This window comes from Ambystoma mexicanum, chromosome 2p, assembly GCF_040938575.1.
Source record: "Ambystoma mexicanum isolate Mex_15411 chromosome 2p, UKY_AmexF1_1, whole genome shotgun sequence".
Classification (NCBI taxonomy): Eukaryota; Metazoa; Chordata; class Amphibia; order Caudata; family Ambystomatidae; genus Ambystoma; species Ambystoma mexicanum.
The window spans coordinates 1,475,057,958-1,475,073,802 of NC_090923.1; the positions used below are offsets into that span (position 1 = coordinate 1,475,057,958).

General features: G+C 47.9%; 1 protein-coding gene across 2 annotated transcripts in view; it reads left to right on the forward strand.

Moving 5' to 3' along the window:
* Positions 1 to 3,168: 3,168 nt before the first annotated feature.
* The window catches only part of LOC138567644 (zinc finger protein 431-like), a 608,674-nt gene continuing 595,997 nt past the window's right edge, over positions 3,169 to 15,845 (forward strand). Inside the window, exon 1 of one of the 2 annotated variants that reach the window (XM_069646110.1) lies at positions 3,169 to 3,567. In XM_069646110.1, coding sequence (XP_069502211.1) covers positions 3,544 to 3,567 — 24 coding nt within the window. In that variant the 5' untranslated portion in view covers positions 3,169 to 3,543. The remainder of the gene's footprint in view (positions 3,568 to 15,845) is intronic. The other variant, XM_069646109.1, reaches the window with a different exon arrangement.

The window sequence follows — 15,845 nt, forward strand, 5'->3', positions numbered from 1 at the left end:
CTATGTAGCATCCTCCAGACATCGAGTAAGCCCTGCGTTTGCACACCACGCACAATTGCCTGTGCTGCCCTGGATAATGAACGTAATGTGATGTCTAATATAGTGTTGAAATCCTCACCCAGCATTATCTCAGCCAGTTGATATGAGGCGCAGAGCCCAAACAGTGTATTGTAAAAGGTCGGGTCATCAATGTTGGGCCCATAAACATTCACGAGTACAACTTCTTGCTTATGAAGGATCCCATGGACCAGTATGTATCTACCCTCTGGATCTGCCTTGATGTCTAATAGTATGAAACGCAGCGCACAGTGTATCAGAATAAGTGCCCCTCTAGCACTGGTAGAGTAGGTAGTATAATATTGCTGTGGTCCCCAACCCGGTGCCAGGCCAACGGCCTGCCGGTCCAGTCCATGTGTCTCTTGCAGAAAGAGGACCTGCGCGCCCTTCCTATTGGCATATGCAGTTATTTTACGAGCTTTGATCGGGTTGCCCAACCCGTGACATTCCAACTCAGTAGCGTCACTTTCGGAGCCATCCCCATTGTTTGGATGTGACATTAGATCTTTCTGGTTCAAATGTTTAATCACGTACACACCAGGCTTTTTCCTACATTTCTACAAGTGTGTTTTAAACCAACCCAACAGTGCTACACCCTAGCCCCAACCACCCACCGAAACTGGCAATGCTGGACCCCCCCCAACAGTAACCAACCCAAAACAGCACATTGCACTCACAAGGGGATGCTGATGCTGCGTGAGGCAGGAAAACAATTCTCAATGGCAACTTATTAAGCGTAGCCGAACAAAGCGGGAATTCCTATGTACTCATACTGCAGAAAATATTTTTCTAAAGAAAAGGCACACCCTCAGGTGGGAGACGAGCCCCTAGGCGGGGGATCGGGTCGTGGTATATGCATCTCTATAAAGGATACCGCCTCAGCAGGGGCCGTGAAAAATAATGTTTTGTTGTTGTATTGGAACTTAAGGCGTGCCGGGAACAACATAGCGTAGGAGATGTTTCCGTCTCGTAAAAGTTTCTTCAAGCCAATGAATGTGCGACGTTCCTGCTGAACCGCTACTGAGAAGTCTGGGTATATGTGAAGAACGTTGGATTGAAAGCGGAGGTCCCCAATCTCTCTAGCCCGGCGAACACTATGATCTCTGTCCCTGTAGTTCATGACACAGGCTATGAACGGCAGTGGGTAGTCACCAGGTTTAGCCGCCAGTGCTCGATGGGCATGCTCGATGGTGAAGTGATGGGACAGCACTGTGACGCCCAGTAGTGTTCTGAGCAACTCCTCCACTGCTATCTCCAAATTGCCACTGCGAGCATCCTGCGGCAGCCCCCCAATGCATAGGTTGTTCCTGCGAGACCTTGATTCTAGGTCGTCCCACTTAGCCTTTACCATTTTCATATCTTTTGACAAACTCGCCCCGGTGGTCTGCAGGGCTGTGATGTCATCCTCCACTGTACTGATCCTACCCTCAGCCTCCGTAATTCTCTGTGTCTCCTTTTCGAATTGGGCCCTTATGGAGGTGACTGTCGTAGTGTTATCATCAAGCTTTCCATTGACAGCGCTGAACCCTTTCATCACAGTCTCAAAAATCTGTTGCATGCTCAATGGTTCAGGTGCTGTTTGTGCATCTAAGGTTGACGCCACAGCGGGTGTTGCAGCCGCCACTTAAGATGTTTTCGTTTTTGTCATCATAAAGCGGTCCATGCCACCACCCTTCTCACTCTCTGCTCCCTTCGTCATGATCCAGGCCAACGGTGGCCAACCCAGCCCCAGCACAAGTAATGCTTGTGCTCACCGGGGGTGGCAAGGCTGGTGTTTATAATATGTCCAGAGGGACCTTGGTGATGCAACCGGTTGTGCACAGCCTACCTGCAGCTCTCACCAACGACCTGGTTGACCAGAATACACCTCTTTGGGACCTGCACGTCCCTGATTAGATTGTGCCCCGTTGCACCCAAGAGAGCGAGTTGTGGTAGGAGATATGCTCACACAAGATTCCCTGTGCACCAAGCAGTTACGCCAAGTTTGAGAGTGACCCTCGCCGGAGTTCCTGCACCAAAAGAGTCAATTACTATACCGGGTCATTTGTTATAGCGGGCAGAGGTATACTGTCATCATCCCCGTAAACACTTCATCCTGTGATGCCACTAAAGTTTTTCTTCCTGCACCATGGCAGGCCCAACCAATCAACTGTATTCGAGAGGCAAGGCACACTGCTCAGGCTGCCACGCACTCACTGCACCAGTATTCGAGGTAGAGGGCCACGTTGTCACAGTAGGTCACGGGTATGTGCCAGGGCAGCCTGCCGTCTTCACACAATGAGCGTTCCCACGCTCTAGGAGGCCTATCCTTGAGTCCCTCAGGGTGGGGGCAGGATGCTGCACCCGTCGCAGCTCACACCTCAGGTCCGGTAATGTATCTTCTCACTGCCATGGGCCGGGTGCTCAATAGCTCAAGGTCAGTCCCGCCAAGGCGGACAGTTATTCAGATGCTGCGGCAGGGACAACAGCGTTGCAAGCCTGGGGGCCCGTCCCTGACTCCCTCAGGGTTGGGGCCTAATGCCGCACCCAGGTTCAGTAGTAATGCCACTTCGTGCTGCCGCAGGCCACGATCAGCAGACCAAATTCTGTCCCGCCGAGGCGGGCACAGTTATTCTGTGTTGCGGCGGGGACAGCTGTGTTGCAAGCCGCCACAGCAGCGGAGCTCCTCTTCTCCCCGCGCCAAGCTTAGAACCGCCTGGCAGGGCCCAGGACGCGGTCGTCTGGGAGGCTCATGCCTACCCCGGTTTCCAGTGTCAGATGGAGCCAGAGGACGGCTCAGCTGGTAAGGCAGCACTTAATCGGTATGGGCCCACAGTTTATGTAGCATACAGCAAGGATTAAACCGTAGGATTCTCGTATTTGCTGCCGGCTCTGCACAGCTTAACATTGAAAAATTGAGCCGCCATTTTAGCGGCTGCTCAACAGCGCCCCATAATGCCCCTATCTCACGCCCATGATATACAAAAGGGACCATTGAAAATAATGCACTACTACTGGCTAGCACGTGTTGTATGAGGTTAGTAATTGGTCCCATGTTGCACATATTGTGCAGTCAACACCAACATGAAAGCATCGCGATTCGTCACAGAACGTTTCCCACCATTGCTGTTTGGGCAGGGACATTCCTTCCCCGATTTCCATTTTAATGGTCCAGGCGAAGGTTCATTGTCTGTTACCCGTCCAGAGTAGGGAGACGGTCGGTCAGCGCTAATCAGCACCTGCGAGAAGCATGTGCTACTCAACTATCAATATAATAAGCTTGCATAATTGAGCAGTGTCTCTGCTCTGAGCATGCGCATGCAAACGTCCGCTAAACCATCAATGGAGCTTTTGCACTACTACCTCTTTACAATTTCAGCGAGGTACTGTTAATTGAACAACGAGCTTCGTATGCGCCGCTTTCCCTCTCAGGGCTGTTTCCCTTCGCCGTGCTTCTGACAACAGCCTTGAAACGGTCAACACGAACACCTGGATATCAGAGAAGGAATGGCACAGCAGTATTCAGATACGGTGAGTGGGGCTGGTCTTGCTGTTTGCATAAGGGCATTCTCTATACATGATTGATTCATATTCAAACGCAACGTTTTATTAGGAGATTGTAATACCGGGCCACTTTTGAACTCTTCACAGCAGAAGCTCATGGACCGTACGTGCTTTTTATTTCTACTGATTCTCTTGACGTATACGCACATTCAGTAGCTTCTTACAGGTTCCGTTTATTTAACGTTCAATTCTATATAGGGTAAAGGTATCCTCGAAGAAGTACACGATGAACGAGCAAACTGACATTAATTTGAAGTTGATTTGAAGTTATTCCATCCTCAACTCTTAGGGGCAAACCATATATTAACATACCACGATTACTTCCGATAATATAAATCAGGGGAGCATTGGGCAAACACTGTCTTGCCGAGCGCCCTTCCGTGTAGACACAGGGAGCACCATACCAAGTGTGCATTACATGCTCAGAAGGATATAGCGTTTGAATTACTAGCACAGTCCTGCTTGATACATTGGTGGTCATTCGTCATTCTCATGTTCCCAAAATGCACTTTGTTTTTATGCAAAGCAGCCAGCATCCTATATTCAAGGCATGTACATCATTCATACTTAGCTCTGCCCCACACAGACAATCGGCCATTTCCAGCATTGAATTACTCCAAGTCATCTCTTCCTCGATGCAGCCATTACTAAATTATGTTTGTCTGCACCTCAGGGCCCACACATCCATTAGTAAATGAGGGAATAGATAACAGAAACAGTTTTGATGTGAAGAATGCACAGAGTCCATACAAGAAGCACACCCTGTATTCTTTTAATGAATAAAAATAGACATCAAGGACTGGTCAGAACGTTAGAATAAAGAGAGCATGGACTAAAGCATAGTTGTCCCAAAGTGCGCCTAAGTAGCGCTTAATGCATGGATCGGATTGTGTTAAATGAAAGTCTGCAGGGACCCAGGTTTCCATTTTGAAAATGTCCAGAATTAAGAATCCTGATTGAGCCCAGGATATTGCCATGCACCTACTGGAAGTGTGCTTGTGGAGGGGACGGGAGAGGTATGCAAGCTTCTTCTCTTGTTCAGAAAATTGCCAACTTTCGTCATCTAATCGTTGACATAAAGGATTTGTAAACATGGTGTCAAGGACCATGAGTGACAAATAGTGCCTAGATCAAAATGTTATGAATAGTTTTCTTCTGTGTTTGTTGGGAGTGCACATGGTCTTTTTGGCTTTCAATGTAGGAGAAGGGGGTAAAAAACCGCAGTAAAACCATTGCCAGCGACCTTTGGAAGGAAAAAGTCGTTTTAGAATGGAAATTGGATCCAATACAATCCTGCCTTTCTCTAGGAAATGGAGAAAAGGATGTGAAGAAAGAAGATCCCTTTGTTCCTCACGAAGTCTAGCAGAGATATTATCACCGGAGAGGAAACTCTTTGGTGATAGCAGTGAAAGAGGGGTTGTGTCCAGATGTTTGAAACTGGCCTTAAAGAGCCTGAAAAACCAGAAGAAGATTGTAGAAAGGGAGAAAGTACAATGCTGAAGGCCTGGTGAGTGCAAACTCTGCTTGAACTGGGATAATAAGGGGGAACACGTCCTTCAACCTTCCCGCCCCATGCAGTCTGGAATTTTTTTTATTGTGGACCATTTTACTCTTAAGATAGAGACTGAAATGCCCAGTGAGAATCTTCATGAACAAATCTTGTTAGGGAGTAGGAGAGAGAGAACAAGTCTACATCCCTATGCACACCCAGGCAGCAAAGCTAGTATAGTCAATGACATTTGTGATGTCATCTTTCTTGTTCTGGGTGTTAGTGTTAGCAGTGCACAGTGGTGCGGGCAGTTATGGTTGCTTAGCTTACCATAATGGGGGAATGAGCAGTGTTTTTTGGTTTCACTGTGAAGTATAACATCCCTTTAACAAAGTGTTTTACTGAATGTACATATATATATATATATATGGCAGGCAACGAAAACAAATAGGCTAAACATGTGATGTCGTCAGTGATGTCATCAGTGACATTTCAGAGGACAGCTTTCATGTTCTGGGTGTTAGTGTTAGCAGTGCACAGTGGCAATGGCAAGTAAGGGGGCTTAGTCTGCCATAACTGGCGAATTTCAGGGGTTTTTCATTTTTAATTTGAACCACAATAGGGAGGGCGAACATTTTTCTTTAGTGAAGTGCACAGGTTTTTCGTAGGGCAACTTAACCATAACATCCCCTCAGCAAAGTTTTTTTTGTAGTGAATTTTACAGGTTTTTGGGAGGGCAATGTAACCATAACCTCCCTGTAACAAACTTTTTTTAACTGAATGCCATAGGTTTTTAGTAGTAGAAATGCATCATAACATTACTTTAAGAAAGATTTTCGACTACATTTATCAGGGTTCCAATAGTAACACGTAAGCATACGACTGTAAAGGAACATTTGAAGTAACTGCCCACCTTTCGAAGAATTCCACATTGTCATATGCTGACGTATAGCATGGGAGCGTGTTCGAACAGTCATACACACTTCACAATGACATGTGTAACTGGTTGATAGTGCGAAAGTACATTGGGTATTGTTGTAAGAACTACTAACTGCAAAACTTCTGCCACAGAACTCCACAATATAAGCAAGAGTGCATACCGACGTTTCTGGATCATTCACCCCCATTCCTCCCCAAAGAGTGGGGGATGAATGCCATTGGCAATCGAGATTTTACAGCAGTAGTTCGTCGTACCAAGAAAGAGGATTTTTTGTCTTCAACCGGAACGCCTCCGGGATTCCAGGCTGAAGAAAACAAATAATTCTTCAAGATGGCCACCATACAAAGGGAAGAAGGGCATTGGATAGAAAGCCTTCTCCGCTTTCCATTGCAGGCTGCAGAAAGCAAAAAAGAAACTGTGTAACCGTTATGTCAGCAGCACATTTGTGTTCCTTGATAAATATGTGGTTATGAGCAAGATTTTTACCAAAAAGGCAGTCCCTGGTGGACATAGCGACCTCAATGCAATGTTTTCGCCCTTGCAGTAAAGGCCAGTAGCCATATCCCCGACATTGTGGGCACTACCCATACATAGAGGCTACCCCTCAGAGAGGGAAGCTGTACCGTTAAATATGAAAAGACTATCACATGCACAACACAAAGCTTTTCAGTCGTTGTCATTGACCTTTATATACATGTGTTGTGCATGTACTAATTTTTTTCTGTAAAAATGTGTGTAAAAACAGCAAAGGAGTAGTGTACTTACGTTGACATAAAATGCCAAACAAACTCTGTGATGCGAAGCGCAATGACATCAGAAATACTGGATGCAACACCATTACCACTCACCTTTCGACAAAAATTTTGTAAGTGATACAGGTGGAAAGGTGTGAAGATATGTGCATTGGGAGGGTGTAACCATATACTATTGTACAACCATTTCTGTGCATAGGGCATCTGGGTGACAGAAATTGGGCTGACGGTGACAGAAATTGGCCTGACAGCACTAATGCATATGAGATGGGCCAGACCCTCCCGTAGCGAATGCAAGTGGTATGGAGTACCTTTCTCCATAACGTTCCTTGGCAGCTTAAACAAATGAGTCCATATGGACGTACGCGCCGTGATGTAGCACCTAAAAAAGAGCACATTAAGACCTGCAATGTAGCATGCCACATTGTGCAAACAGAGAGTAAAGTTGTAAAGAAAAGACTAACATTTAAAAATTTGCCCAGTAGTTTTATTTCACAATAAAGTGAGCGAAATCATCGCCTTATGCAAGTAGTAAAGTAGTTTTATTTCACAATGAACTGTGCGAAAAGATGACACTATTCACTTTTCCATAGAAGTATTAAGTTTGTCTCTTTGGTCGACATTGACAATGTTAAAGGTCACGTTGTTTTTTTCCACACATAGAAAGTAAGCGTTGCCGCCACAATAGTTGTTTTCCTCCCACATTGATGTGCAAGACGACGTCAACCGCTGTGATCTACAGCACCAGAAAGGATGGAATGTTACTTCTTATAGCGACAGCAGCGCAAGGACAGAAAGGGCCCACAGGATCATCCCAGTGAATTATGATGCTGAGACAGCCGGTTATAAAGAGTTGCATTTGACGGTTAAAAAACCTGTCACTTGGCATCTGTAATCCGTGACAATCACAATAGGGAAGAAAGTATCTGGGGAGGAAATGTGAATTAAAAAATGTATGAATACACAACCTTTGGATAAACCACAGTTGTACTACATAACATTTTCAGTAAAAAATGTATACAAAAGGAGGAAATGTAGTGGGACCCTAGGGATGGCGACAATGTGCAATGTCCATAATTGGAAAAATAAATCGAACGGCACAGAAAGCTGGAACGTCATTATTAATAATACAATTTTTCTTTGTAAGGAGCTGCACGGTGGAAGGGGAAATAAAACGTGTATCACTGCACAACCTCTGCACACATTTTTTTTTAACACATACCTTTCTTATTAAATATTATTTTAATTTGGGGAAATGTAGTGGCACCCTACAAACGGCGACAATGTGCAATGTCCATAATCGGGAAAAAATGTGTGATTGTCATCTTTGATGTCATGGGTGTTAGTCCTTGCAATGCACAGTGGTAGCGCGAGTTATGGTTGCTTAGCTTACCATAACTGGCGAATTTCTGGGGTTTTTCGGTTTTACCTGTAACAATAATGTCCCTGTAACAACGTATTTCCATTGAATTTCATAGGTTTTTTCTTCTGCAACTTAACCATAACGTCCCTTTAACAACGTTATTTTCACTGAATTTCATAGGTTTTTACCAGGATACCCTTAGTTTGTAAACATGTACTGTACAACATACTGAACCTGCTGGCACCATGTTAATGCGCACAGCAGTCGCGGACTATGCGTCTGGTTGCGGACATCGGGTGGCATCCAACCTGCTCAGAAAGGCCTGGGCTCTCTTACATAGTGGGATCATTCAGCAAACACAGAGCACCATGTACATGAATTGCAAGGGAATATAGAGTAGATCTGCAAACTGTGTACTCATGAAACAAACAGCACATAGGCATAGGAGTACACCATAACGGAATGCACCAACAAGAGAAGTGACGTCTGCCTTCAACAATCTTACGGCACTGCTACTTTACATGGGAACAAAGAACGAACGGCCAGAGTAAGGACTGGAAAGTACTAAGACCAGAACGTCACTACAAAGTAGTAAGCACACTAAAGTTTGTCTGATAATTGCACAGGGGGTGCAGTATACAATAGTAGAGAAGCACAACGTTTCTTTTTTTACGCAGCAAAGGCAAGGACCTTAGAGTGGCTGGAAGTAAATTTCCCTCATGACGCAATGACTTATGATAGTAACCCCGTTGGTACGCACTGCAGTCTGAAACATAAAATATTTAATATCTATTGCTTCATGTACACCTAACAGATTTTTGTTTTAAGAGAACATATTGGAAAGGAAAGAAAGGCAGCACAAGCAGCACTCCTTCCACAACAGCATACGGGCACAGGAAAGGATATCAACTCTGTAAATGGCAAAGTGGGCAGCCTGGAAGCAAAAATGGAGGAATTGGCAAAAATGTTGCCGCCTTAAAAGATTACGTATAAGGACATATTATGGACAAAATAAAATACCACTGCCCGACCTGCACATGTACCCCTTCCCCATTTCAAAGCCCGCCATCCCCTCATAATCTGTGTGATCAAAGACGTTACGATGATACCTCAGTCCCTTCCTACCCTCACAACCAACTTGTACAAATCCCCAATTCCCCACAATATTTATCCACTTCTGCTACCCCTTCCCTTTTCTAATAGTATCTATGAATGTGTGGAAATAAAGGTTGATATGTAAATTGTTGTTGAGTGTATATGTGGCTTTTCCTTTGTTTTTAAAATCCCATTATGACTCAGCGGCGCACAGTACTGGTGGAAATGAAGGCAATTAAGCAAAAGGGAGGTGTCCTACGGACACCTCACCTGCCCAGCCTATCCGCAGTCACAATGGACGCATTGTATGACGCCAGTACGAACCGCATGTCCGCATCTTGTGAACCACCTATAATTAGTTGTGGGAGCGGTCGTTTGTCCGTTGCACAAGTACGCGCATGCGTATCTCTTCCTCTGTCTCCTGTTAACACCGGCCCTGTCCAGCATATGTAAAGAAACTTGTGACAAACTTTAAGTAGTTTTAGGCACCCACCCACGTCCTACAGGTAGCTGTACACATAAACATCCCACCTGCTGTACCCTACAAACACCCAGCTTGTCCCAATATGGCCAGAGCACGTGTGTCGCACAATTAATCAGTCCTGAGATCCCAACGGTGTGCATAGGACACCTGTGCACATGCGCATAAAGTATTGCACCCAAAACACGTCCTGCGGACAGCCGTCCCAATCAAGAACATTTGCAACATCACCATGCGACCACACTGACGCTGCGTGTGTGCCCTTATTTCGCGGACACCATCTGGACCTTCGGTCAGCGTAAAAGTGCAACGTTCTGCAATCTATGGAGTGTTAATGGGAAAGTACACGCTTACAAACACCCCACAATTTGCCATTGCACAAGTATGTATTTGGTTGAACGATGTAAGCCTCTTTTCCAGTTTCAAGTGCTCCACAGCAGCCCCCCTACAAAAGGCCACACCACAGAGCGGCTCTGAATTCTGTTTGTAGCTTTTCAGAACAGAGTAGCGGGCCACATAGGTTTGAGCTGTAATTGATTTCGGACCAATTCTGCTATGCTACATTACCTTTGCAAGTAATGGCAACCATGTGAGGCCGGCTCACTACGCACAGTAATGGAGAAAAGTATTAACGCCCCTTCCTGTGAACCACACCCTCAGTACCGATAATCCCAACTGTCCCATTCCCATGGGCAGCATGCTGAAAACGGTAGTACGTGGTACGTGCGCTTCACCAAGTAACACGAGGGCCGTGCAGCAGTAAAGCAGGAACAGTCCTTCTTTCCTTTCCACTATCTTCTTTCCAGCACACCTCATTGGGTACTGTTCAATAGTCACACACGCATCCACCAATCACATTAAAGAGCTCTCCATGTAACACTATCAGTTCTGTACAACATTCCTCTGCGTAGACACCACACCCAGAAACGTTATTGCGCAATCCCTTAGCCTCTACAGTGCCATTTCCATGCCCGCCTTCCTCAAAAGCCCCGGGTGTGGCTTTTTTGCTGTGTGCGGGCGTGGGGGAATACATTGCAACAAGGGGAGGGGATTTCATCTTTAGTGGTTGCTCTGGAAAGAGCCTTTTTTATGCTTCTAAAGAAACACCTTTATTTTCTGTTTTTGTAGGGTTTTCCGTTTTCTTCTCCTCACATTTTTAGAGTAAACTTTTCAACGCCTCCTGTAGATGGACAAACAAAAGAGCATCACCAATGCTGGACAAACAAATGCCATTTGCATGGAAAAACTCTGCATTTCGAGAATTCATTATGTCATTGTTGCAGAAGAACATCCCACGAGCGGGCAAAAAAATCACACATGCTTCTGTTCATGAGACCCCTTCCAGCCTCTGACTGGGAACAACATACATTAGGATAGTCCCATACTCTTCTTGGTGGTATGGCTGAGAAAACCACCAGGCAGTCAGAAAAAGCCTCTTCACTGTATTCATCAACCTCTTCAGTTGATAGAAGAAACGTGAACAAGCCATGTAACCCAAATGAATGCCGCCATAAGGCATGACGACTACATGAACAGTAGCGAAACTGGCCACTTGTCTGCAAAGTGCATGCATATCGCCGAAACTTCGAACATGGACAGCGCACCACAATGCGTCCACTCCTTCCAAACCAAAATCGCCATCAAAGTGTCTTTACTGGGCATACTTGTGCAGATCTATCACAAAGGCATCCCCAAAACCAACACAATGCGTTTCTCCATGCCAGCCCGCCTCACTAGGCAGAGTAATGAAAAACAGTATTACCGCCCCTTCCTGTGAACCACACCCTCAGTACCTGATTGGACATTCCCCACGGTCCCATTTCCTTTTTCCAGCATAGTGAGAAGTGCAGAATGTGGCACGTGTGCTTCCACTAGTACCGCAAGGGCCATGCCCCAGTAAAGCAGTACCAGTCTTTCTTCCCTTTCCACCATTTTCTGTCCTGCACTACCGCATTGGTTACTGTTAAATAGTCACACACGCATCCACCAATTCCATCCAAGACGTCAGCATCTAACACTGTCAGTTCTGTACAACACTTCATATATACCTTTACACATTCAGACTGCAAGTGTTGTGTCATTCGAAAGCACGTCCAGTAGAAAGTTCAGTAAAACTATGCAAGATTTCTGCATCCACATACATCCACATGGCCACCCATCACCACAAAGTAGAGGTATGAATAATTGTTCTGCAGTATGTATACAACTCTGTTATAAGTGCCTCTGAGCATGGTATCTGCCACTGAACGTCTATTACGTACTTAAAAAACATACTGGCCCTCATTACGACCCTGGCGGAAAGTGACTGACCGGACCGCCACAGCGTAAATAGCGTTTCCGCCATTGCACGATGGAGCAAAGTGCGGCCCATTCCGACCCATCGGGCACGAGCACCACGGCATGGCGGAAGTGCAAAGACCGCGATGGCGGAAATGACCCCAAAACGGCCCACACCGCCGCCGTACGGCGCCCTAGGTGCAATACCGCCACCCATCCTAGCGGACACCGCAGTGAGCGCCAACCGGAAAGTACGGTGACCGGAAATATACGGAAACGGAAGTAAAAACATGGGCCCGGAACGGGAAACAACACGCCGTACACCTATAAAACCACAAAATCCACACAACCACTAAAAACACTACCCTGAGACACATCCCAACCCGTCATCCACCCTAGCGAAACCAAGAAAAATGGGAAAAGTAGCGAAGAAAGCGTGCGACCGCAAGCGGCAGGTCCACTTCTCCCGTGAGGAACTCACCGTGCTTACAGAGACCCTCCAGGAGAATGCCGCTGCCGTCTTCTCCACGCAAATGACCAGGACGGCACTTGCGAACAAGAAGGCCATATGGGCCCTGGTGGCACAGCGGGTAAGTGCGGTGGGGACCGCACCCCGCAACCCACAGCAATGCAGAAAGCGATGGGACGACCTGCGGATACGCGTCCGTAGCATACTTTCTGCCAACCGCAACATTGCCACAGCCACCGGGGGAGGATCGGAATCACCCATCAAGTTGACCCCCTGGGAAGAAATCTGTGCCTCCACCATTGGAATGGAGAGCATAGAGGGAGTCGGAGGGATGGAGAAAGGAGTGCAGACATCCGGAGAATCAGGTAGGTGGCCCAAATGAAACAATGCTAAATCCACAATGTCCAATCATGTGAAGTACCATGTGTCCACATAGTGCAACAGAAACACATGTCCAGGAGAACGTCCACACACATTGGCCTGATAGCGCACTTTAAAACTCACAATAAATACATAAATAATTAAAAACCCCAAAAACACCCACTACACGTGCAGCAGGCACACCCTAACTGCAGGCTGCCAAACAACTGCACCCTCACTCCACACACAAATGAAAGCACCTCCAAGGCCCCGACCCAAATCACCCTCAGGTACCACCCCAATGCATGTGATACATTGCCATTCCAATTCCCACAGACCCATTAATAACGCTCGCCCTCCTTTACGCCACCACAGGGTCCGATCCAAACGACGAGCTTCAGGACACCCCTACCAGCACACCTGCAAAGAGGGCCAAGACCAACGGCCAAAGACCCTCCACCTCAGCTGCACGCATCAAGACACGGCAGCAGCACAAATCAGGTGGCAGCACAGAGGAGGGAACATCAACAGGCACCCCAGCAGCCAGCATGCCCACAACAGCAGCACCACAGGTCCCCCCAATGGATGCCACAGAAGGCACTGCCTCTGGTGGCAGCAGCACCATAGGTGACACCCCATTAATGGCAGCATGCTCCGACACAGAAGACGGGGATGTCGAAGTCAGATCCATCCATGACCTGTCGCAATCCCCCTGTCTGTCCCATCCCGTACACCATGAGGATACCACGCAGGGGCACCCACAAGACGACGACTGGCCATCCCCCACAAGCCCTGTGGCAGGGCAACATGAGGCGAACAGCCACTCTGTGACACCACCGCAAATGGCCATGGCCCAGCAGAGGCAACAGTCCCTCGACCAGTTAATCGTGCAACAGCAGCAACTGGCCACGCTCCTCAAGGACCATGCCGATGAATGTGGGGGCACTAAGGCAGACATAGAAACATCAACTGAGACACTTAGGGCACAAATGGAGAGAAGTACAGAGACACTAAGGGCACAAATGGAGAGTAGCACCGAGTGCCTGAGAGTCCAAATGGAGAGTAGCACCGAGAGCCTGAGAGTCCAAATGGAGAGTAGCACCGAGAGCCTGAGAGTCCAAATGGAGAGAAGCACCGAGAGCCTGAGGGGGGAACTGCATGCGACGTCCAAAGACGTATGTGCCGAACTTGCCGCAGTGCGCCGTGTGCTCACTGAGCTCTCACAAACCCTTAGGGACATGCATGGACGTGAGCAGGCAGAGACATCATCCGTTGCAAGTTCCGTCCAGGGCAGCCCCCAACGTAGATCTGGGAGGAACCTGCGCTCCACAGGCAGGGGTGCCCCTGATACCCGCAGAGGGGGCTTGCAATAGCGACTGCCCACTGACAATGAGCATCTTTGGACACTGGTGTTCGGGGGGGAGGTAGGAGGGTGGAGGGGGCGTGTTGGGCTCACTTGGGTGGCGGGTCGATAGGGTGTTCAACATGATATCACATATGCCATAAACAATGCACGATCAACCAATGAGATGTGTGGACAATGATCTTTGTGTACTAGGCCATCATAGGCGTACAGTCCATATTGTGCATGTACCAGACACACACAGTGCCACGAGTCCCGTGTCCATGTATCAGCCACCAGGCGTGAGTGCTAGAAGCATGCATCAATGAGATGCTGACGAATGTCACGGCCCTCCTGTGCCTCGCGGACTCCTTGAGGTGCTGCCACATCCCCACCCTCATCATGACCATCTTCAGGTGCTTGCAGTTCTGCGTCAGGGGGCATGGGCACATTTCTACGTACGCACATGTTGTGTAGCATGACACATGCCATCACCATCTTTGCAACCTTCTCATGGCGGTACAGGAGTGCCCCGCCAGACCTGCTGAGGCACCGGAAACGAGTCTTCAGTAGGCCGAATGCCTGTTCAATGACTACACGGGTACGTGAGTGGGCATGGTTGTAGTCCTCCTCATGCTGGTCCCGTGGGTTCCGGACTGGTGTGAGGAGCCATCTCTTCAGTGGATATCCAGCATCACCTGTATGTGGACGATAAACGAATTATGTGGAATGCCATTGCTACGTACGCACCCCCCCCCTTCCTGCCAGGTCATTGCCGCATCACATACCCCACATCATCATGCATGAAATGAGACTCACCGAGTAGCCAGGATCTGTACCCTGCGTGTCGCTCCATGTAGCGTGGTATTGTTGAGTTCCTCAAGACCATAGAATCATGGGTTGATCCAGGGAATCGGGCACAACAATGTGTAATGATCCTGTTGGAGTCACACACCATTTGTACATTCAGAGAATGAAATTGTTTTCGGTTGCGGTACTGGGCCTCCATGGCATGTGGGACGACCAATTCCACATGGGTGCAGTCGATGGCACCAAGGCAACCCGGTATGCCGGCAAGTGCATGGAATCCCACTTTTGTGTTGGTAATTTCCTGCTCCGAGCGTGGTAGAGAGATGTAGTCGTCTGCGTGCTGCAGGAGGGCATCGAGCACTTGCAATAGTGTCCGTGAGAACAGTGGCTGAGAAATGCCATGCAACTGTCCGACGGTGTGCTGGTAGGTGCCTGTGGCCAGGAAGTGGAGTACAGACACCACCTTCAGTAGGGGTGGGATGGCGGTTGGGCTATCTATCATGCTGACAAGGTCAGCCTGTGTCATGTCCACAATGGCGGCTATGGTGTCCCGGTCCAAACGGTAGAGGGTGTGGATCTGCTCATCAGTGAGGTTGAACGGATGTGCTCGGAGGCGTGGGATTGCGGGCTGCCTGCGTGGTGGTAGTGGCTGTGCTGGCGGCCCTTGCTGGCCCTGCCTTGCCCTCCTCCTCCTCCTGCGTCTCCTCCGTGCGGCCGGTTGTAGTTGGTGTTCGTCTTCTTCTTGGAGTTGGAGTACTTGCAGTGCTATCAGGTCCCCCAGGGCCAACATCGCGAGTCCTGCCGGTAGCATTTCGGAGTGGGTGTGGTTGTGGGAGGAGACTGGGTGTGCAATTTATGTGTTTTCAG